Here is a 24,258-nt window from a genome sequence, read left to right as displayed (position 1 = left end):
AAGAGCTAGTTTTAAATGATGCTGGCCAGCTCAGGGCTTCCTTTCTGCCCTGGTCACTGAATTTTGGCATGTGTTTGGACATGGTCTTTCAGCTCTATGCAAACAAACAGTACAGGTCTTGTCACCAGCTGCCTTCCACCATTTGGCCTCTGTTTGGGAAAGAATAATACAGTTAATAGGTGGAATGGACAACAATAGAAGGAAAATTAGATGTGGCCTTTGTTTATTTGATGTGTATTCATACCTCTTAAAATATGTCCGGAGGCATCATTTTACTGCACCTGCTCCATCCTGCCTCGCTTTATTTGCTCACTAACTTTCTCCCTCTACCATCGTCTTCACTCGGTTGTCATTAGCCCATCTGCGTCGCTTGACGAAGAACTGATTCGAAAATAAATGAATGGCCGGGTTGATAACTCGTAAACTCTTCGACATCAAGACGACCCGTTTTCACACACACACACGCCTGTCCCTAGCAGTGCGAGGACCACGTACCCGAGCACATCATTTAAACCGGGGTTTCAACGTCATCACGTTCCACGTAATTCCTGCGTCGTGCCCTGATTCTTATCTCTCAGTAAACTGCTGCCTTCAGGTGCTGTGGGGGAAAAGTGGCATCACGGTAAAAGACATTTAAAAAAAAAAAAAATAATATATATATATATATATATATATATATATATATATATATATATATATATATTCTTAATTAAAAAAAAAATTCATTACAAATTTAAAATAATTTTTCTTTAAACAAAATAATGTGGCAGACACATCTTTTCGGTATTTAGTGACTAGTTTGTATTTATTTTTATTCTTATTCTTATTTTCGTTGTTCATTTTTAGGAGTTTACGCGGAGACCCTGAAGGCAGCGAGTCAAACACACGCACACATACATGCGGGAGCACACACGCCCCCTCCTTCCCTGCTTGACGCTCCGCTATCTTTAGCGCCGCCACGGATTACAGTGCGCAGCAGTGTGTGGAGAGACTGCGCCCAGGTGCAACTTGTCCGGATTATCGCTGCGTGTACGTCGCGCCGAAGCTCTCTGGCATAAAACAAAACAAAACAAAAACAAAAAAACCCCATAAAGCGAACGCGATGGGGGAATGACAACAACCTCCCACCCCGTGTGCGGTTCTCCGTCCCCGAGAAACCCCCAAGGATGCTCCTGCTCTCCAGCCCGCGGAACGGACGCCAGCGCCGGGCCTCGCTGCCGCTGCTCGCCGCGGTCCTGCTCTGTATTGTCTCTGTCAGCGCTGGCCTCCCAGGTAAATACCTCAAACGCACACACACACACAGAGAGAGAGAGAGAGGGAGAGAGACAGACAGAAACCATTATCCTCGATAGCGTAAACTCATTTCCAAATATCCCTGGATTGTTTGTCTCATCAATAACCGTTACCGGAGCATCTTTAACAAATGATGAGCCGGTGACAAACAGAAAGGCAGGGGCTTTTCTGATCAACAGAGCAGCGTTTCACTCAGACCCATCTGTTTGTTATGCCGTAAAGCCGTTTCGGACAGGTTAAACATGTAAGCAGGCCCATGCTTTTGAGTGAGAAGAGCACAAGGAAAAGGTCGTGGTGAAACAGAAATCCCTTCCCTGTCAGGTTACTCAGTGAATTTCCTTGTGTTGACTGCTTTACAAAAGCTCACAGATTTTTAATATGTTAATATTACACTAGTCTAGCCCAAATGTAATGTAGTGGGCCAAACATAGGTAGATCTGTGGGGAAATAGTTGTAAGAATTTTGTTTTTTATTTGTTCATCGATCAAGTCCTGTTTTGAAAAATGATAATTAACCAGTATCTAATAAATCAGAATAATGGCAACTGCCTGTCACAGTGAAGTCCTGAAAATCCATAGTAATATTTTTAAAACAGTACTGCTTGAATACGTAATCTGGGCAGCAGCCACACAATTCACTATATATCTATATATGTATATGTATGTATGTGTGTGTGTGTGTGTGTGTGTGTGTGTGTGTGTGTATATATATATATATATATATATATATATATATAAAAGCCATAACTGAACCAAACATTTATGAAAACAGGAAATTATTCATTCATATTTTCTCAATTGAGTAACTGGTTATTCTGGAAACGGGTCTGAGCACCATTTTAGAAACTGGAAACATACATATTTGAGTGCAGTGGTACGCATGGTTATGTGCGTGTGTGTATGTGTGTGATGGGTCTCTCCACAGTGATGGTGGCTGCTGATGATTACAGGGGAGATAATCTGTATCTCAGCTTTTAACACAAAAACCCTCAGGGAGAACCAACATCTGGACTATCACGTGTTATCTTTAGCCTTTATCTGAGAGAGAGAGAGAGAGAGAGAGAGAGGCACACACGGACACACACTGCACTCCCACCGAACATTTACTGCTTTGGCCTGGACAGGGAGTTGTGTGAGTTTTATAGATGGTGATGTATTTTTTCCACTAAAACATGAACCCATCTACGCAGTCATCTAGCAGTTCACTCCACCCCACTGAAGTCTGTGCATGAAATCAAAAGGGTGTGTATCTTATGCACAGCAAAGAGGATGGACAGGTGGTGATACAGTGTCTGCTGTTTTTTCCCCGATAGGGTAAATTTGAAAAGTCCAGTGATCTTCCACTTTTATCTCCCCGCAAATCAAAAATCTACCAATGCAAATCCCATTATTTCCTCTCTCAAGTGCTGAGGAAACAAAAGTGTAGGACGAGTCTGGTTTTGCTGACGTCGAGAAGTTTTTCAGTGTCAGAAGAAGATCGTCATTTTGTACAGGATGGAGAGAGACAAAGCTGTCAATCCACTGTAGCCTCTAATGCGTCTCTTGTTGTACATGCTCAGAGAAAAATAATGTTTGGTCTCGTCAGCAGTCGCAGGATTTTGCTAGCATGATGGGGGTTATGATTTCGACACAACCCCTGTTACATTTGTGATGATGTAATAATGTAGCTGTGCAGCAATGTTGCTGTAATCATATCTACGCCACTGCACTTTGATCTACTTTAGTGAAGCTCATTAAATATATTGGAGGCGTCTACGGAACCTCAAAAAGCACAACCAGTATTGCGATGAATCAGCTTTCAGGGTGCTTTTTTTGCTGGATTGTGACAACGGCATGAGGTGTGTAGAAATCAGGTGTTTGAGAGCTTTCACAGAACGTTGGGTTCTTGGGATGGAAGCAGTTCAAAATATCCATAAGATCAATTAATTACATAAAACTATGTCTAGTCTGCTGGCCAAGATACAAGATGAATTAAGTTAACATGCAGAATTTGTTATATAATTTATTTATTATTGTTATAGGTTCAGTGGGGCATTTACAATTAGTAGCACCAGAAAAGTCTTTTTTTTTTTTTCAACAGAAAAACAATTTATTCACGTGTCCTTGCTTCTCTAATTTTAGCATTTCCCTCTAGAAACCTCATCTTCATTTCTAATTATTCTAATTCAACCTGATCATTGTTGTGCTGACATGTTTAAATGGCGGTTTTGTCATTGACCAAATGCACGTAAAGTTGGTTAGATCATTATTCAGAGCGCTGCTGCCTCCGGCCTTTTCTTCCACCAGGGTTAAACTTTAACGATTCATATCTTCAGTGTCACAGTCTGTCCCTCTTTCACACCCACACATAGCTACTGGCCTCAGTGTTTTTCATTCACCTTTTTTGCCCTGCAGCAAAAATTAGTAATCTTTGTTGTAGTTGGGATTGAGGACAGTGAAAATGAATCTGGAACACTGCCAGGGGACATAAACACCACTGAGTCGATGACCAGGTTCATACGCAATTATTGGTATCCTCATATGATTAAATATTAAGTGTAATTTACATATATTAGTATGCAATTAAAAGACCGGGTATGGGTCAGATGGCATTTTTATTTTTGGGTTCAAATTTATTCTTGATCCCATATTTTGGGTTCAAGAATAAATTTGATCTTTAAACACATGAGAGCTGTCAGATTGAAGTGGGTTTGAACTGTGCTCTGTCCAGACTATCAATAGTGATACAACCTCCAAAAAGTTTTGATGGAGGTCACCGAATCTCTGGAGGGTGAAGAACAGTTGATGAGCTGCAGGGTCACGAGCAGACTTCAGAAAACATAAGTAGTGACAGTCTGGCTCGAATGAGTGATAATGTGAGGTTACTTTAGTGCTACATGCTGTGGACAGTGACACAAATGACCAGTAATCAGTATTACTGGGCCAAATTTATATACTGTACACGTCCATCTATATACCTACTTTCATTTTTTTTAACCTAATTTTTGATATGTGTTGTATGTGAACTCAGTGTGAACTCAGTGCCCTTTCTAAAGTAATTTAGAAAATACAGTTTAAAGCTGACAAGTGGTTTGGTTTCAAATGGACTTGTGAAAGTGCTTGTGTGGTCTTTGAGGGGATTTGACAACCAGTGTTTCACCACTGAGAGAAAGGAAAAATTGCCCCCCAATTATATAGTGGTAACCATCACACTGAAATTACGCAACAGCCAGGAGTGATGTATTGATGTCATTTGATTTACCCCATTGTGGTCCTTGCTGCTTCAACTTGTAAGTCTGGAAAAAAAAAAGGTGGATGGCCATGGCTTTGCTGTGGCGGCCTACACAAACCACATCTCTCTCTCTCTCTCTTTCTTGGCCTCATCTTTGGCTTCTTCATTTGAAAGCATACTGTTAGCAACCAGACCTCTCCAGGAAATGATAGGGCCACAATTAGCTTATAGATTGCTTATAGATATCTGATAAACCAGAGTCCACACAGTTTTAGCTTGAATGAACACGATGCTCCTTCAGTTTTAGTACCACCCTTCACCTTACCTTTCACAAACAACAGTATCGTCTTTTATCAAGCCTGTTTTGAAATGAAAACAAATCAGAAAACAGCCATTTTTACTCTTTCAGCTGCATGCACAGGTTTGCATTTCTGTGCAGCCACATCCTTTACCAAGAATGGCTTTGTCTGAGTTATCTCATTTAAACAAAAGCACCAATGAAACTTCTTCCTTATTGCCCATTCCGAGGACTCTGTCCGAAGCCTAGTAAAACATTTTAAGGTAATTATGAGTCAAAGTACTCCAATTGATTTGGAAAAGTAGTTTATGCTGGTCATTCCAGTTAAAGAAATATTCTGAATTGCCGCACCACCGACTGTTCTAACAACAGAACCAGCCAAAGGCCAATGAAAAAGAAAGTGAAAAAAGACCAAATCAAGGAGCTTTTATTTGCCACCTACATGTTGCTGTCGTATAAATCCCTTTAAGCTTTGTTCTATTTGCTGCAGGGCACGCTGCTCTGCGTCACTCTAATTAAAATGACACAGTAATTATCCCTTGTGTAATGGGTTGGACTTGCCATTGTCTGACATGACAGAAGTTACTGCAACAGAAAAGACAAATGATAGACACAGGGAGCAATAAGGCAGATGAGACATGACAGTACCATGAGAGTAGAAAGACAAAGGCTTGTTCCCCCTCGTTCTTCTACAAACTTACATCTCATTGAAGAAGAAATTCTTTGACTTTTTTTGGGATTCACTTTTCTTTTCACCTTTTATGTCTCTATATTCGCGTTATCACTAGCATATTTCCTACCACAGCATTATGATGTGTCTGCCTGCACATATGTGTGTGATTGCACATACTGTATGTGTTAAACATGTGCTAAGTCATGCCCCATTTTCCACTAACTGGCAAAAAAAATTCATTGCGTCAGATTAAGGTGGGAACCGTAACACCTACATTACCTGAAACTGATAAAGTAAACAGTTTCCACAGAATTAGACTCATGGCTTTCAGACGCTGGTTTCTGAGAACTGAAGTAATCTAGGTTGATGTGGCAGCTCTTTCCGCTATGTTGTTAATGACTCAGATTGGACTGAGCAATTTTCTGTCTTTCTTTGGCAGTTGACTTAAATCAAACCTATGCCTCGCTTCCATTTGTCAGTGTACAGCCTGGCTCAAAATCCTGTCAGATGTTGCTTTAATGCCGTGGCTACACAAAGCCAGTGAACTCATTCAGGGCGTAATGTGAAATGTGTAAACTTTGCTATAATAAGCTGCTCTTTGCACTCGCAGCTACCAGGGCTGGCTACAAAAATTAATTTCATTTATATTTGAATGATCCGATATCGATTCTTAAAAACTCAAGATCAATTTTTGCATTTCAGCCTTTTCTGAGTAAAATTGAACATCTACAGGGGGATAGCAGCGTGGTTACACAAAAAAGTCACACGAATGTACACACAGGAACACGTACAGGCACTTTATCCATGTGGAAATAAACACTGGTTACGCATCAAGTGAAGAGCGCTCAGCAGAGCTCTTTAATGTTTCCACTTGATTTGGAGTGTTTGGCTTACTTCCTGTCTGCTATCAGAGGGTCAGGAAATGCACACAATGGGAGTATGTGACCCCCCTGGCCTACCCATTTCCTACCTCCTCTCTGAATCTCGCTCTCTCAGGCACACGCGCATATGCGCACACAATTATAGATTGGGTGACATTTGTTGCATTGAATCTGTAGAACAGCTTGAAGGAGCACAAGCTAAAGGTGACATGAAACAGTGCTCGTGCTTATGAGTGTGCAAGTGTGTGCCTGTGTTCACCAGGCTGTGTGAGGATGCCTTTGTTTGCCTCCCAGTTCTTCCTGGCAGAGCTGCTGCTGAGCACACAGCCTGGCAACAGCAGCAGCAGCTGTTCAGAGAAGTAATTTTTCACTCGTTCCAAGGACTACTTTCTGAGTCCCTGAGTTACATAATGTTTTTTCATACCTCCACTGCCTTCAGCCATACCGATATATATCTGATATACTGTAGTAACGTGTGTTGTATTTTTTTTTTATCTTTCTTTTCTTCTGTCCCTAACTGTCTCTCTTCCTCTGTCTCCCTGGTTGAGCTGTCTTATTAGTGACAGCACTGTGTGGGAGGCATGTTGATGCAAGGCCACCTCCTATGGCGACTTCACATGCACTTCTGCGGCTCCTTTGTTATGCTGGTAAATAGATTTGAGCTGCTTTGTCATATGATTACTATAATGAGTATCTATATTGGTTCACCTGTGTTTGGGAAAAAGTGCTATTATTTAAGTGTGAGTAAGTTTGGTAAAATAATGCTAATTAAGTCTACTGGTCCTTTTCACCTGCTGGTTAACCAAAAGCATTTTACTGAAGTGTAATGATAAGGAAAAGGTTTTCATGACAGCTGCTGGCGAACGGTAATGAATGCAGTTTTTATCCAACTCCAGCTCTGCCCTGATTTTCACGCCCGTTTTGCTTTTCGCAGCCTCTTTTTCTCAACATTGCCCTGCCTCGCACATCCTAAATGAGGCACACATGCACTGGGTCCCTGTTTCGGTGTGTGTTTGCGTATGTGTGTCCGCTTGTGTGCGAGGAGAATAATTATCTGGATTCATGTGACTGCAATAGGTTCCACCACATTAACTTCCCATGTGATGAATAACAGACAAAGTGCTATCCAGAGGTGTTGAGATTCTGCATTATTAAAATCAATCAAGAGTGTGGTGCAGACAATAGAGCACCCTGCTGTTTCCCTTTCATAACTGGGATTAAATGCTTCTTATGTGGCAGGAATAGAAAATGTAAAATTTGATGTCATTTTTGTGCATGATGATATTGAGGAGTACAGTAAATGATTCAGCAATGCAAAGAGACTACTATGCAATGCATTTTTTGCACCAATATCTCACCCTGATCTCCTGTGATACCGAGGTGTAGATGATCACTGGATGTCTGACATTTAAATGACAGCACATGGGGATTTACAGTTGTGTGTATGTTAAAAAAGTCTAAGACTAAAGCCCTTTGTTCATCTCATTTGCCCATAAATTTCCGTGAAACCAAAAACACTTCACGAGGCAGCGAATAAATATAATACAAGATTAATTCCTGCTTCCGTACAAAAAAATTCTCTGAAAAGATTGGCCCTAGTTTGGTCTTGAAATGCTGTACTTGTAATGTAATGAAAATATGTATGAAAGAAAGTTAATTAGATATTTCATTTTGGTCCAAAGTGGTGGACTGACCGACTGACATAGCCATCCTACAGCCGTGACGTTAGCGTGGCTAAAAAATATATTTTCAAGGTAGGTTTTTCCTCTTTTAGTCGTATATGCTGTGCTGTTTTGCTAATAAGCATTACATGGCGAGTGACTCTGTGATTCCCAGCCCTGATGACATGCACACATAAAATCAGTCAGGCACTTATCTGACTAATGTATTCTAAATTGGCTAATCTTCACAATCAGGTAAGGTCAAGCGGTTTGAGAGGTGAATGGGTTGCTTGATCCGTGCAGTCATCTGCAGCTGACCTGCGCCAAAACAAACCCTGATCCTCCAATAGTTAGCGGATCAAAGAGTCATAAAAGATGACTCATGGCGAAGGTGAGGAGAAGACAGTGACAGGGAGCTAATGAAAGGAGGAGGTTTAAAGGTTTTGAGAAAGGGCAGGAAACGTGATGCTTTGTTAGCATGTTTTAGAAGATACAGGAAAGGTCCTGTGTCATGAGCCCTTAGCTTGGTGTTATTAGAGGTGGCCTAGTTAATATGCTCTTGCCTTGCCCCCCACTGAGATGATTGACTAATGTTCTTGCTCACCCCAACTATTTGGGCAGTGTTAAACCACCAACAGCCAGGCATAATTCAACATAAAATGAAAATGAAATGAACAAAAGTAGTCTGCAATTACCGTATAATGTACAGTAGCTGAGAGTTAAATTTAAAAAAAAAAAACAATTCAGACATATGTTAAAAGTGAGTGAATCAGTGTTTTTTTTTTTTTTTTTTTAGTTTTTCCTTGTCTCATGGCATGCACATGCACACAGACACGTGCCCGAGAATTAATTCCAGGGAAGTGACACAAACTGGACAAACTCATGAAATACCACAAGGACGGAACAAGCTATTTCTAGTGACACTTTTTTTTTTTTTCTCTCTCTAAGGTCATGGGGTTGAAGGAAATCAATAAGAACGTGTGAAAAGATCAGACAAAGGTTTAGTATCTGGAAGGAAATAAAAAGGAAGGCACGTGGCAAGTAAAAATAGAAGCCACAACAACTGAGAGAGGAAACCGAGAGAAAATAATTATGAGAGAATACAATCTTGAGTATAACCAGCAATGGGGGGTGATCGACACATGAACACGTTACACTCACAGGGATGTTAAATAACTTGGCAACGGGCCGAGCAGGTGAGGCAGCAATTAAACTTAGAGGTGACAGAGTTGTTGATAGAGTTGCTGGGAGTGAGAGCAAAAAAAAGAGAGCGTGACATTAAGAAGAGGCAACGATCAAACACGCTCAGGGAGTTAGTTTGTTTAGTTTTGCTGCACGAAGTAAAACATCTGCTTTTCTACCCATAGATACAACAGTGAATGAACCATTCGCTTTCAGCCACAGATGTTTCACAAAAATTAGAAATGCTCATGATTTCCCATCCCCGGCCTACTCATCTTTATGTATCTCTGACTCAAACAGACAGAAAAACAAAGCTTCTCCTGTTACACGTGTCACTCCACCTCTCACTCCCTGGGACATTAGACCAGTCCGTGATATAACAAGATGTGGATGTGTGTGTCCATCGCCCTGTGGGGTCATTTCTGATGTGTAGATTTTTCAAAATGTTTGTGTGTTTGCATGATGTGTATGTCTTAGTATTTGTTTTGCTATCTGTGGTGTTTGCACATTTGTGATGTTATTAAAGCAGATTTTTTTTCTAGTTTTTTTGTTGTTTTTGTTGTTGTTTTTTTTTTACTTTTAGTTATTATTGTTTTTATCTTTATTGCAGCAGGTATTGTGTAATATAAAAAAATTGATCACAGTGCCTTTTCAGTGCATCATTAACTAACTGAAAATGGGGATCTAATGCAGAGAAATATATGACCTTAAACAACAGCAGTCACATTTCATACAATTTTACTTAAAGCCTTGAACGGATATATCAGAAATTGAGCAAAAACAAAATCTCAGTGTAGGAAAGACAACAAAGAAAAAAGAGAGGAGGTTGTGGATTTAGTTGAATTATCAAATCACACATTAGAAAAAGCAGCAGTAGTAGAGTATGTGGAAAAGAGCAACGTACATCAAACTCCATATATGTATCCACATACATAAGCGCAAAGTTATGAGCAAATTTAAAAATGAACAGCTATACACAAGGACACCGCGTCACAAAGATAAAATCCTGCAATGCCTATGGTCTGTTTTTATTTTAGGAGGTCTTACAAATAAACTAGTTTTATATTTTAGTTATTTACAGTCTATCGTAAATTTTAAATCACAAAAGTGGGGATAAAAATGTATCGATGGATGGATGATAAACGTGCATATATGTATGTGTACACAGGTACAAAAAGCAACTGCCAGTCCGCTGCCCGCTCTTCATCTCACCAGCACTTCCTATCTGCACGTGCTCCTTCGATAACTCACATCTTTCCTGATATTAAAGGCTTTGTTGCCATGGTCTCATTTCTCCCACACCGATCTCCTGTCATGTGTAATTTCCCCCTGTTATGTAGCAATTGAAAAATCAAGCTGAGAAAGGAGGAATGACTGCAGTCTGTTGCGCAACAGAAAAAAACAGGGTTTTCAACATTATTTTTCTTTAAATTGTATTTTGTAGAAACCTGGTTTGTTTAATGCAGTAAACCTGTTTGACCAATTCTGTAGATGATTAAAGACAGCAATTGTATGATCCACTCAAGTCGTTTGATTTCTTTGTTTTTACAACGCTGATCTGTCACCTATAGACTTGCACTACGTTGAGCTTTGAGACCCGTTATCCCTCACAAATACTGAGTCCATCCACTCTCACCCCACCTTTTATCCCCTCCTGTCTATCACCACCCACTGTGGTGTTCAACTTTAGCTGACCAGCTGTGCTGCACCCCTGGGCTCATTATCGGCTCTGGTAGCGTCCCAGTGCTCTACCTGCCCTCTGCTAACAAACAAACCTGCTGTGATTATGTGACCCATTCCTCCCTTTGTGGTGTATCTCAAGCTCTGTGTGTGTGTGTTTGTGTGTATATATAGATATTGTATTTTGGCTCCGCTTTTGTGTGAAACTGCCAGTAATCAGGTCAAGGGGATTATCAAACCTGATTACGGGCAGGTCTGTGAGAGAGCAGCTGTAGATCACTCTTTACTTTGGTTTAACCTGACTTATGTTGCTAAACAGGTTGGGCTCACCACATTGCGAAATGCAGAAAATGATTCAAAATGTACTTTTCTTACTGTCCAAACATTCTTGTTCTATCTGGCAAACCTTGCCTATATTGAAAGCTTGATAAGGTAGCAGCAAAGGTTAAAAAACATTTTCAAAAAGACTAGGTCAAAACCTAGTATGTGGGTGGACCATTCTTTATCGGTTTGCCTCTCTCCTACTCTCTGTGCTCACGTATATATTGTATTTTAATTCAGCCAAATTCCCAATGAAGCTGTTCTCATTTACATGTTTTTCTGTTTCTGTTGTCAGACAATGGAACAAGCGTGAAATAGTGACCGAAATGAAGCCCATTAAGACTACATGTTAACCAGCAGTCACTTCCAAACCATTTCCAAGCTGCTGCTCTGCACTGCTGAAATCCTGATTTTATAACCACGACGTCGTCTGACAAAATTACCATATACATAATTTAAAGCCAACAGCTGTGCTGTGTTTTCGGCTATATATTTACTTGTAAAATGATCAGTCAGGGAGAAAGTTAGAAGGTCATTCATGTCTGCTTCAGCTGCCGTGCGGTTAATTGAATGAGACTCATAGAGAGGTCTGCCTGCGGAGGGAAAGCCCGTCCTCACGCTCGTGGGAGCAACACATGAGACCTTCTTCTACGGAAGGTAGTTAAGACGTTGCTAGGTTTGTCGCTAGGTGCTTTTGTGAAGAAAACTCGCTAAAGGGGTGTGAAAGTTGGTAAATCTGCCGACAAAGCCGCTGAGTTGGCAGCACTGCCCTTAACCCCCCCCCCCGATGATGCAATAGAACTGTTTGCACCAATTAATTTTGAAAGAGCAACAACCAATGTTGTAACGTCAGCACTTAGTCACGCAGCATTCAGCTGACCAACGGTATAGCTAACACACTCAGTCATTCACTCATGGACATTCGTGTATATAGGCCTGGCCCCGCTGTTGAAGTCCAGCCAAAACTTAGTGAAGCTGTGATGTGACTCTTCTTTAGGGCAGACGCTTTATTTCTGAATGGCGCTGAAGAGCTGACACATCCACTTGTGAAAGGAGTGTTGGTTATAAAGTTGAAGCATCTCTTATTCTGAACATTTTTATAGTACTTCATTCCACACAAAGACTGTTATTTAACTGTCTCATTAAAGGCATAGTTTCTGTTTCACAGCAGTGTGGTTGGGATACTAATAAAACTTCTGTTGTCACGCTCTCTCCCACCCAGCTGGCGTTAAATGCCCTCACCACATAGACTGTGCCAAAGAGGGACGCCACCTCTGCACGCCTGGCTCCTCCCGCTGTGGCCCCTGCCTCTCCCCATTGCAGGAGAATGAGGAAGGACGCTGCGTGGAGAGGGGGCGACACCATCAGCATGGTATGAAGAGAACCATGACCTCGCACACAAACACACTCATATGACTCTACATTCACTAGACACACAAGCTCCCGCTGATTCATTTGAGCATATTATGGTGTCAAGACTTCTTTCTTCGCATCAGAATGACTTTAGAGAGCAGCTCTGGTTTGGTCTGGTCTGTATTCCTGACAACATTCTCATATACAGTATTTATTAAGTACAGTACATCAGACTTTGTCTTTGGGAGAGAACAATTGAGTCCTGGAATTCTTTAAATCTTCACCACAGATGTTTTCACAGTAAACACACCTTAACACAAGCATTATTTCTATTAGAACTAAAGATGAAATGATTAGTTGATTAATCAATTAATTTTTCGGCAAACAAGTAATTATTTTGATATTATTTTGAATCATTTAAGTTAGTTTTCAGTTTAGCTTTCAAGCAGAAATGTCCAATATTCTCTGGTTGTAGCTTCTTCGATATGAAGATTCTCTCTTTTTTCTTTGTCTTCTATTATTGTCAATTTAGTATCTTTGGACTGTTAGTCAGACTAAACAAAGAACTGAAGATGCCCCTTTGTGATAACGAAATTCTAATGGGCATTTATCACTATTTTCTGTCATTCTTAAAGACAGAACATTTAATAGAGAACAATTTATTGCAAACACATTGGTACACTTCATGAATACTGTGTTTGCTGAATGAAAACAAAGAAAAGATTAAGCTTTTCAAGAGCAAGTTGAAGACTATTGATTAAGCAGGTTTTGCTTATTCTAATAGCACCCTCAGCTCCAGTTAAATAACCTGCATATGGTTTAAATGACAGCTGAAACAATTGCTTCTCTCTGGTTATAATTGAATTATTAGAGTGCATGTAAATGACTGACTCACTGTCATTCTTTCTCTGTTCCCTAGCCTTACGTCTTCACTCCTCAGTTATTCTTTGTCCTCTCTTCTCTTAAATGATCTCTGTGTCCTGTTGCCCACATCTCTCTTCCTCTCCACCTTTCTCTCAATTGCCTACTGATTCTGTGCTTTCCTTCTCCTCCTCTCTGTCTTAGCTTGATGTCTTTATTCCCTCACCTTTTCAGTATCTCATGTATCTCTTTTTTTTTGGGTCCACTTCTCTTCTCTCTATGTCCTTGTTGTGGTCCTTGCTCTGCCTCCTTCTCTCCCATCCCATCATTTAATCCGCTCTGCAGTCTGTGCAACACACACGCAAACACACACACACACACACACACACAGAGACACACAGATGCACCGCCCCCACACACTGCTGGCTTTAATCACTTAGATGACATGCATCTGTCTCTCCCTCTCTGTCTTGCCCTTCATCTCCATCACTGAATCTAATGACATTCAATGAGAGAGCCAAGCTCCGAAAATAAATCTTATTTTTCTGATTTCCATGGCACTCCAGCAATTACAGAGAGAAATTGAAACATCTTGTGTATGTTTGAGTGCACTGGCTTGCCTTCGCACGAATGAATGTGCGTTATGTCTGTTTATGGGCACATGTGTGTTCTCTGCAGGATTAATAATTTAGATGGGCCGGCAACAGGAGAGGATACAGTACAAACCTGACTCACATTATTGGTGGCAGTGCCTGACAGAGAAGTAAATATGAGAAGGAGATGAGTGTGAGGATGTATCGGAGAGATAGGTCACATTATGCAAAAGAAGAGGCGATTCTGCTCTGCAGGACACTCAGAAAATGATAAGGCCTGATCAGTTATCAGTGTTTGGATTTTGGATTCTATTTATATTTCTGTGTCTCTGTGCATTTTTCCATATGAAGACTGTAACCTTAACAGTTGTGATGCTGTTGTGTGCGTGTGTGCACTGTGCGAATCTAGCAGACCGCAGGCCTCGGCTAAGCGCCCTAAAGTGGTTACATAAACCCCCGAGAGACCACTGACAAGCGCACATGCATTTAGGCACAAAATGTTGGAATGAAATGATGAAATTGCTCCAATTTCACTCCAATAAATATACTGTACTTGGTTTGTTTGGTTTGTCAGAGGCAGGGCACGCATCGAAACATAAAGAACTGCAGTCCAGCGTTTTGCAGCATTTTTAACTGCAAATTACACCTCTGAAGTCAACTTGATTTCACTTCAGAGGAAATATAGTGGCTGTGTTTTCAGGACTAAAGATCTGATTATCTAAAATTTTAGTGTGAAAAATAAACATTTTAAAAACCGAAATTCTGTCATATGATGCACCAGCAAACCCAAAAAATGTCAATTAATTAATAGTACGTTACACTTACATATAATGATAAATGATTGTCACATCTCTGGCATCACAGTAATATTAATAAATATAATTTGGTCCATAGTAACCACTAGATTATTAGTCCGGTGGAGCTCCTTTGTGAATGACCTGTGCTCCCTAATGAGAATGAGTAGCAGGGTTTAAGTCGAGTGAGTTAAGATTATTCGAGCTCCATCTACACAACTGTATTTATCCGCAGTGGGGCAGAAATCCTTGATTTTTTACATTATTTTTTTAATTAAATCAATTATCAAAGAAATTGTGGGACTACAATATTGCTCTACTAAATAATTATCAGTGGGAGGGCTAGTGTTTAACTCTCTCTTCCCTGTAACGTCATGGTTCTTATCCTCGCATGGGTTGTATTAACTTCCCACTGCAGTCACACCACATATTTTCCTGTAATATAAACTAATGTTCCTCTTTCTAATTTCCTCTCACCTAAAATCAAACTCACAATTATTATACTATTGAGGCCTTGCACTTGTTGATCTGTTCTAGTAATTTGGTTGCCTATAAATCTTAGGGATTCAAGGTGATTTGTCTAATATTGCACATACTCAGTCCAGAGAGGATGAGCGTGCATAGCAGGTGAACAAGTGAGGCACGCAGGAGCTGCTTGTATTTGACATGGAGGCGTGCACTGCCATCGGTAAACATACAATATGCCTCAGAGCCATGTCCTATTTCCAAAAGAAGCACAAACACAGTGTGAATAGTATTTGTTCTTTACTTTATATGCAATTAAATCATGTATGTGCTCCATGTAGCCCGGTGTTTATCTCGACTGTCTTTCTGTCCTCCTGTAGCTCTTGCTCTCTCTTACATCCACATGTATAATTATATTGTGAACCGCTTGTTTCCCCTCTTTTGTGTATGCATTTTTATATATTTTTACATTATGTAATACGAAACAGTGCAGTCAACAAAGTGACAACAACAAAAAGACCAAGAAACTCTGACAGCTGTTTTTTGTCACAGGGAAACGCAACATGAACAAATATCCTGCAGCAGTTTGCTTTGGTAGCATGAAATTAGATCGCTAAACCGATGGAGAGCCATACAACAATTTTAGTTCACTAACAATGACATAAATATTGTTTTACACCCTTTCAGGACTAGAATGAATTTCTAACCAGGCACACTGCGTTTAACTGGTTGAAATGAATGGTATCACCTTCTGATAAAAGTGCCGTCTTGTTACCTTTAGTTATATTCAGATTTATGTTTGTTGATGTTCTGATGATTCTTTAAGCTGCACATTCAGCTGTGATTAACTTTTTATAGCAGTCGAGAAGGTGACTTATAAGGTACACTACCTTACACACTTTAGATTTCTTGGGCAAAACTAAATTTTAACTGTGTGCCACTCCCTTATATGAAAACAGACTGACTAATAAAGTCGATATGAGTCTCTGTGTAAACTGTGACTCTGCTGGTTCCTTTACTTTTTACACAACCATCTTGTAGACCTTCCCTCCGAACACTGGAAAGAGCACATGATTAAGAAAGCAGGCCCCTTTGTGCATTTTGTGATCTGTCAAACTGTCCAAAAGACCTGGTTTCAGAGAATTTGAGATCAGTCAGACTGACCTGTAGACTCTCTGTGGTCTCTCTGCCTGCTACATGTGCCATATATGAAATTACCCACTAGAGGGCACAGGACACATAGCATACATCAATACTCTATGAAGAGGAATGAGGACATGCTCAAAGTGAGGGGAAGGCATTAAAAACTCAGCATGGGACAAAATTAACTAGGTTTAGTAGTTTGGAAACAAGAATGTGTTTTGTTTAATTATGATCCGTTGATTGACAGATTATCAGTCATACAATAGATTTCTAACCAATTGCTCATCTAAGTAGTTTATCAAGTACAGCTTCAGTCTTCTCAAATGCTGGATTTTATTATACTCCTCAGTTAAGTTGTTTTTAATTATTATTTTTGCTGTTGGTTGAGGGAGCAATCTGTCATTTGTCTAGTCATTACTTTGGGTTCTAGTAACTTGGACAATTCATAGACTAAACAAAATACATTAAATATCAAAAAGATAATCAACAGATAACACAGTGATTCAAAAAATCATAGTTGCAGTCCTCTTTTCTAATCTAACGCCAGATGAAATTACCATAGATTGATATACAAAATGTTCTTAATAATCTCCTTTTCTTAGTTTTCTATGGGTCAGGTATCACTGCCTGGTTTATCAAAATCTAATTAAAATAAATTCATAAAGTCCCATCTAAAAGCACTTACATTCTTCACAGGGTTTTCTCTGTGTTGTGGTTCTTTCCTAGTCCTAGGATATACTGTATATTCACATCACAGTGCATTTTGCCATTTTTTACACAAATGCAGACCTAAAGGTTGAAAATAAAATCAAAAGATCTCTGAAATCAGTGTTATCTTTGTCTGAGTTTTCAAACAAGGAGATGGGGGGGCAGGAAAGAAGTGTTCGTGTGTGTTCCTGCATGTGGTTTGGGGGGAGGAGGAAGTCTGAATTTTTTTAAAGTGGGAAAAGAGCGCAGCACAGATGTGTTTGACCCACAAACCCTGTTGAGCTGTTTAGTGTTTGTTTGTTGTACCCAACTGCCCCCTGGGTGCCTCTCAAGAGGTTATGGGTCATTATCAAGCCAGTGACAAAACTCTCTTACACAAGGAGAGGTGTGCGTGCTTAGTCAGCGTGTGACAAACTACACACGTACACTCAATTGACCCTTTTTTAGGTGAATTACCAACTTTGCCTGAGTTGGGCTTTCCCTATAAATAAATAAATAAATTCCCTGCACATCCATTTTCATCCACTTCCCTGCAGATTTTAAATCAGTCCACACTTTAAAAATGCCACCAATACATCTCTCATTTGTTTTCGAGTCTCCTCTAAAATGTAAACCTGTATTACCACACGCTCCTGGTGAGCACTCGGGCACGGTTGGAGATCTCAGCCACCTGCAAAGTACAGATGGTGCATCCCGCCTCCACAGACACCTGCCATGGAGTGCACTAAATGGCCATTAGTGGTGGGGGGTAAGAAAGTAACAAAGCAAGCAGTGAAAGTGCTGGCATGTCATATCATACCGATTAGCTTGGCCAGATGGCCAGCCTTCTGGAGTGAAAGTGAGACTGTAATCGTTAAAAGTGTTCTGAAAAAGTTAAATAACCCATTTGTTTACTGGTGTCAAGCATTTCTTTTTTTTAACCTTTAATTTAATATCAATGTCACGCAGAGCAACTGTACATGTATTGGCCCAGAATGCATAACAGATATGATGCTCTCAGGCATGATATATGATAAAATAGCTTTTCATGTCAGGCACCTGTGGGGGTTTTTTAGCAGTTGCAGCTGCTTTTCTCATGACTTGCTGCCTCACCAGCTTTGAGTGCAAATACCTGTAATTTGATATTTGATATATAACTTTATAGAGGGTAACTTTATAAAGGGAAACAACACTTTGATCACCTCCATTAGCAGCAAGCTATGGGATCTATTGTGAACGCAGCAACTAAGCCCAGTGAGGCAGAGGTTTGGCTGATTGCTCCTGCCCCCCGCGGTGCTTCCTCCCCCGGCCACAGACACATACATACACACACAAACACACACACACACACTATCAGCCCTGGTCTCCCTGGAGACCGAGACAGTACTGCAGGAATGTGGCTCACTGTCTGGCCTTAAAGGCTGTTTTACAACAGTTTAGTGTTGTCTCCTTTTTTTTTTTAACCAGTCCACAAACAAACAAGACACATGGGCACACTCCCTGTCCATCACTTCAGAGGCAAGGCCCTGAAAGAGACATGTAAAGTTTGGGAAGAGGCATGTATACATGCCTAAATCTGTTTCTCCTTCCATTACACATAACAGTCACACATAACATACAATAATGAAACTGGACATGCTTCAAAATTAGATTTTCAGACGTAGGACTGGCAACAAATAAATCTGCAACCATTTTAATTTTTTTAATCATTTAAGTAATTTTTTCAAACAAAAATACCAAACTACCTCTGCTCTGAGGATTTTCTCCTTTTTTTGCCAAATATGATCGTAAAATTAATACTGCATGTTTTTCACCTCTTTTTGATATTTCTAAGACCAAATGATTAATTGAAACAATAATTGGCAGATTAACGAATTGAATACGATCATGAAAAGAATTAGTTGCACCTCTAAAAAGAAAAACACTACTTTCTTTGAATATTCAGATAAATTGTGACATCCTCACCTTGATAAATATGGCAACCTCAGTCTTTACGTTATTTAATATTAAACAGTGCAGTCAACAAAGTGACAACAACAAAAAGACCAAGAAACTCTGACAGCTGTTTTTATGTCACAGGGAAACGCAACATGAACAAATATCCTGCAGCAGTTTACTTTGGTAGCATGAAATTAGATCGCTGAACCGATGGAGAGCCAAACAACAATTTTAGTTCACTAACAATGACATAAATATTGTTTTACACCCTTTCAGGACTAGAATGAATTTCTAACCAGGCACACTACGTTTAACTGGTTGAAATGTGTAACTGTGTCTGTGATGTCTATGAAGTTACTGACAGTGTGTATGAATGAAGGTGCTTTGTTTATTAGAGTGCTCTAGCGTCACTGTAATTGCTACAGCATTTTTTGTTTACCGGATTTCCTGTACCATGTTTTTGTATTCAGCTTATACTTAAAGACTGTCAAAGCCATAGAAGTTAATCAGTGAAACTTTGAATCTCGTTTGTCTTGTAAAGTGCCATTGTACCCTGACCTGGATGAAGACATCGATTACCTTCAGTCTGTCATCAAAAAACAGAAAGTGTCTGAGATCAAACCATCAAAAAAGCAATCCACACATCCTGGTAAGAACCCTGAGAACAACCTTAGGACAGAAATATATCCATATAAGGAAGAAACATATCACTTCCTGCTTTGTCAACGGACCAGCATGTAGTATTTAGTGGCATCTAGCAGTGAGGCTGCCGATTGCGACCACCTGAATGCCCCTCCCCTTACCTGCGCTGGCCTTCAGGTAACGTACAAATGCGAAAGGCCCTCTCTAGAGCCAGTGTTTGGGTTGTCCGTTTTGGGCGACTGTAGAAACATGGCGGTGCAACATGGCGGGTTCAGTAGAAGAGGACCCGCTCCCTATATAGATATGAAGGGCTCATTTTAAGCTAACGAAAACGCAACGATTCTTAGTTTCAGGTGATTATACACTAACGAAAACATATTCTGCCAATAGATCCCCTTTAATCCTACACACTGGTCCTTTAACAGATGGTTGTTTTATTTCAAGCCTTAAGACTGTTTTTCTTGTAGAGAGAGTGTTTTTTTTCTACAATTACAGTGATAGAATGGTTAATATTTTCCCTACATTTTGTGATAATTTGACACCTTATAAATTATAATTATCTCCATTAGATATTGTTTTTTTTTTCCCCTCATGGCAGCCTTTGATTATGACTCTGTCCCTCTTTATGTCTTTCTCACTCTCCCACTCGATCAGCTGCCGCTACCTCCCAGACAGATGTTAAAAAAAGCAAGACAGACGCCTCCAAACAAAAACAGAACACCCAGGCTCGCCGCCCATCCAAAACCCTGCATGCCTTCACTACAGCCCCTGGCACTACAGTGTCTGCCGTCTCTAACGCACAGACCCCACAGCCCAGGGCCACCGGGGCTGAGGGCCGAGCGGGTCCTCTAGTGCTCCCAGCACCCAGGAATGACAGATTTATTGTCAGTGAGTATGGCTTTATGCCGTCAACACAGTGACACAGCAAAATGTAAGAGAATATATTGCTTTACTACACCCAGAAAGCCAAAGCACGATGGTAGGGAATTCAGTATTCTGGTAGATATGCATATACTACCATGGCGTTAAAAAATTTGGGTCATTTCCTTAGCCTCATTTGTTGTGAGGCAATTCGGTGTCTACTGCCTGGATGATTGCCAGCAAGATTTCATTGCTTATGTTTTCTAATTCCCAACAGAACAGTTAATTCTTATCACTCCAGTGTGTTTATTGTTTTTATGTTGCATTTCATTTTACTCACGATGACCATAACTACCCATAATGAGCAAATGAACTGAAACATAATTATGTTCAGCAGCCATAAAAAATTTCTCAGTAAGGTTTACCACTCATTATTTACTCCTTAACACTCTTTGTTTCCTTCTCTTTTCCTTTTTTTTTTTTTTTGCATCAACGTGCAGTTATGATCTCTCTGTGTGTCGCGGTGGGCACTGTGGCAGTGATCCTGGCAACTGTTTGTTACATCAAGTAAGTCTGAACACATAAATGCAAGAGGAAGCTAAATTCTGTCTACAATACACAAGACCGATCTTAGTTTGTATTAGTGATTGTATAATAAACCAAATTGTCAATTAATTAACGCTGATAAATTAATGAAAACAAAAACTGCAGTCATGTTTGCTATCCAAACAGTAACACTTTTAATATTGCTAGAATCGATTTTGTAATTAGTTAAGGGGAAAAGTGAAGACTAGTCAGGCAGTTTACACAATTATGTGTAATTTACGCAAAGTTTTTATCAGAAGTTATTTCCAGCTATGTTTTTTTCTCTTGAACACAACGTTAGATGTGATTGGAAGACAAATGTAAGTTGGCATCATGATATTCAAATTAAAGTATGTAGCACATGGTTTAGGTCCAATGCTCATCAGCAGTGACTAATTAGTCACTGAAGGGGTCAGCCTTCACCTCCTGCAGCCTGTCAAACTTTAATTAAGTCAACTGTCAGTGTGTTTTCTATCTGCATCATTGAGATGAAAATCTGCCTTTAAGCATTGTTGGCTGGTTTAAATACATTTCATAAAAAGAGCAGAGTTTTTCATAAAATGAAGGCATTAAATTAAGGGTTTGTTTTTTTTTTTTTTTTTTGCATGTTGGTTGTTTACGCTAACAATTTTAATCATCTGTAGATACTTATGACACTGGTGTGACCCTTAAAACCAAGGCCTACTTGCATTTGCCGTTCATACATCATCGTCTGTGAATTTAAGTAAAGGGATGTTTCAAAGCCAGAAGCAGGAAACAGCCCTCAGTATTGCAGGAGACTTAGATTCAAGATGCCCCCAACAGGTTGCAGAAAGAATCGCGTCTCGCTCAGAAGGTCGACTACCCTGCCTTCGGGGGCGTGGGTGTGTCTGCTGCGCCAGCCACTGGTACCTCGGTAAGCACACAGATCCTCCTCCACCAAACTACTATGATTAGAGCTTGCTTTTTTTTTTTTTTCTCAGTTCTTCTTCTGCAATAACCACAGGACTGTGGTGCACTTTACACCGAGACTTTTGTTTTCCAGTGAGTCATTCACATTTCCTTCCTCTGTTTTGCACCACAGATGGGAGATAAAACCCTTGCCCAAAGCGCTCAAATGTATCACTATCAACATCAAAAACAGCAGATGCTCTCAGTAGGAAAGTAAGTTTTTTTTTTTTTCCTCTTCACTCTCTCTGTTACTCCCTCCCTTTCCCCTTCCCCTGCCTCTCATGCCTTGATGCAGACTTAGAATTTTTTTTTTTACATCCTCTGACCTTGTTACCTTTCCCGCCTTAACTTGAATGTCTTTTTTTCTTGTTCTTGTTCTTCTTCAGTCACAAACCTGAACAGAAAGTCCTTGACACCGAGGTCACATCAGATGAGGAAGAAGTGGGAGGAGACTTTACGGTATACGAGTGCCCTGGACTTGCGCCGGTGGGTACACGCGCACACACACACACACACACACACACACGAAACTAATCTTTTCTGATGTTTTTTTTTAATGACTGAGAATCCATTTTTTTCCCTCATTGACAGACCGGTGAGATGGAAGTGAAGAACCCTCTATTTGATGACTCAACCGTACATTATCAGGGGAATCACCAGTGAATGCTGAACACTTTATGCACGCACACACACACACACACGCAAGCAGACAAGCTATTCCTCTGTAAAACACCACGTCATCCTGGCAGAGGATGGGGTAATTAAATTGATTACTTTCTTGTAGGCCCTTTACTATATCTGCCCCAGTTCGGCTTTTAATACTACATATGTATGTAGGGTTCCTTTTTAATTTATTTCTCACTGTTTTGGAGCATTCCTGTGTTATAACATTTGGTTTTCAGAGTCCTCTAGGTTTGTCCCTATAAATGTTTTGTCCTGTTTAAATGTTACAGTCTAAGTTAAGATTTTGTCCTCACGTACCTTTGTTATTTTCCTTCATTTCTGCAGCTGTTTCCAAAGAATGTGATACAATAGCAGACATATGTACAACAGAGACACACACAAACATACATATGTTGAAATACAGGTGCCCTCCCTTGCATTTTGTCATACATAGCTAGTGGCTAAACCACATCCCTAACAGGTAACCAGGAAATGTTTAATATCAGATTTCTGTGATATCTCTTTAAAAAGACCCTGAAACAACTCAAGGTTTAGCATTGAAAATGTTACCAGTGGTGTTTTTAATTTTATGTCTTGTCAAATCTGTGCACATAAAGATTTTAAGATTATAGAATATAAATATACATGAAAATGAAGTACTTGATGATGTCTGTTTGCATGGTTTGACTGTACTATGTTTGACTCATGGCAATGCTTTGATGAGTTATTCTTCCTCCTGTATGTATGCATCCTGTTGATGGAGGAGGAATGTACAGTAAAAGTGACTTCTTAGCACTTGAATGAAATTTTGGAGACAAACTATACTGGTGGATGTGTAGGTGGTAAATATCACTATCTTGTATTGTCCCTCTTTCCTCTCTGTCCTCTTGTCGGTTCCAAGTTAACCTCGTGCTGCAAAATGTACATAAAGAGTGAAAGTGTTCACCTTTTATAGATATTTGTACATGCACACCAAGGAATTAAAACTTTTTACCACATGTAAAACTGACTTTTTTTGCCTTTTCTTTTTGTGGTTCACAGTATGCATCTGATAGATTCAAAAGATTTTTTTTTTTTTTTTTTTTTTTTGACATTTGATGCCTTTTATTAGATAGTGATAGTGTGATAGTGGAGAAACGACAGGAAATGTAGGAGGGACATGATGTAAAGGTCCCTGGCCAGGTTCAAACCAGGGACACTGCAGTTCAAGGGAACCCCTATAACAATGTAATACAGCTGTTTGGCACATTTTGATTAAAAGTCATGTTGCAATAAAACAACAGACAACAACAAAGTAAAGAAAAAGGAAGGGTCTTTATTGGTCAACACAATAGAGGTATATCAGAAAAGCACAGGAAAGAATGTTGGCAACTGTGCTCATATTAGTTGCATTTTGTGGCAAAATCTTCTAGTACATAAAAAATTAGGTTTATATCGTCAAGGAAAGTCAGTACAACACGTCAGTAAAACCAAGTATTTGTGCAACAAAACCTTGTTCAAACCCAAAGAAGGTTATTTAAAATTCTAGTGAAGATACCAAATTT

General features: G+C 39.9%; 1 protein-coding gene across 1 annotated transcript; it reads left to right on the top strand.

The window, feature by feature from the left end:
- Positions 1 to 914: 914 nt before the first annotated feature.
- Positions 915 to 23,700, top strand: npdc1a (neural proliferation, differentiation and control, 1a). Its single transcript, XM_040156558.1, has 9 exons — positions 915 to 1,272; positions 12,422 to 12,571; positions 19,575 to 19,682; positions 20,330 to 20,563; positions 21,037 to 21,103; positions 21,926 to 22,016; positions 22,185 to 22,264; positions 22,438 to 22,537; positions 22,643 to 23,700. Exons 1-9 carry the CDS (start codon positions 1,167 to 1,169, stop codon positions 22,712 to 22,714), a joined length of 1,008 nt encoding a protein of 335 aa, XP_040012492.1. The 5' UTR covers positions 915 to 1,166; the 3' UTR covers positions 22,715 to 23,700.
- Positions 23,701 to 24,258: the final 558 nt, after the last annotated feature.

The sequence above is a fragment of the Xiphias gladius genome, chromosome 20 (genome assembly GCF_016859285.1).
Source record: "Xiphias gladius isolate SHS-SW01 ecotype Sanya breed wild chromosome 20, ASM1685928v1, whole genome shotgun sequence".
Lineage (NCBI taxonomy): Eukaryota > Metazoa > Chordata > Actinopteri > Istiophoriformes > Xiphiidae > Xiphias > Xiphias gladius.
The sequence above is the reverse complement of the archived record's forward strand: the minus strand, read 5'-3'. Positions and strand labels throughout refer to the sequence as shown.

What these genes read in the sequence shown, in the direction of transcription:
- npdc1a (XM_040156558.1), top strand. Translation starts at nt 1,167, where the DNA reads ATGCTCCTGCTCTCCAGCCCGCGGAACGGACGCCAGCGCCGGGCCTCG. An exon ending in GGGGCGACACCATCAGCATG is followed by an intron (nt 12,572 to 19,574) that starts GTATGAAGAGAA and finishes TGTCTTGTAAAG; the next exon opens with TGCCATTGTACCCTGACCTG. An exon ending in GCAACTGTTTGTTACATCAA is followed by an intron (nt 21,104 to 21,925) that starts GTAAGTCTGAAC and finishes TGCCCCCAACAG; the next exon opens with GTTGCAGAAAGAATCGCGTC.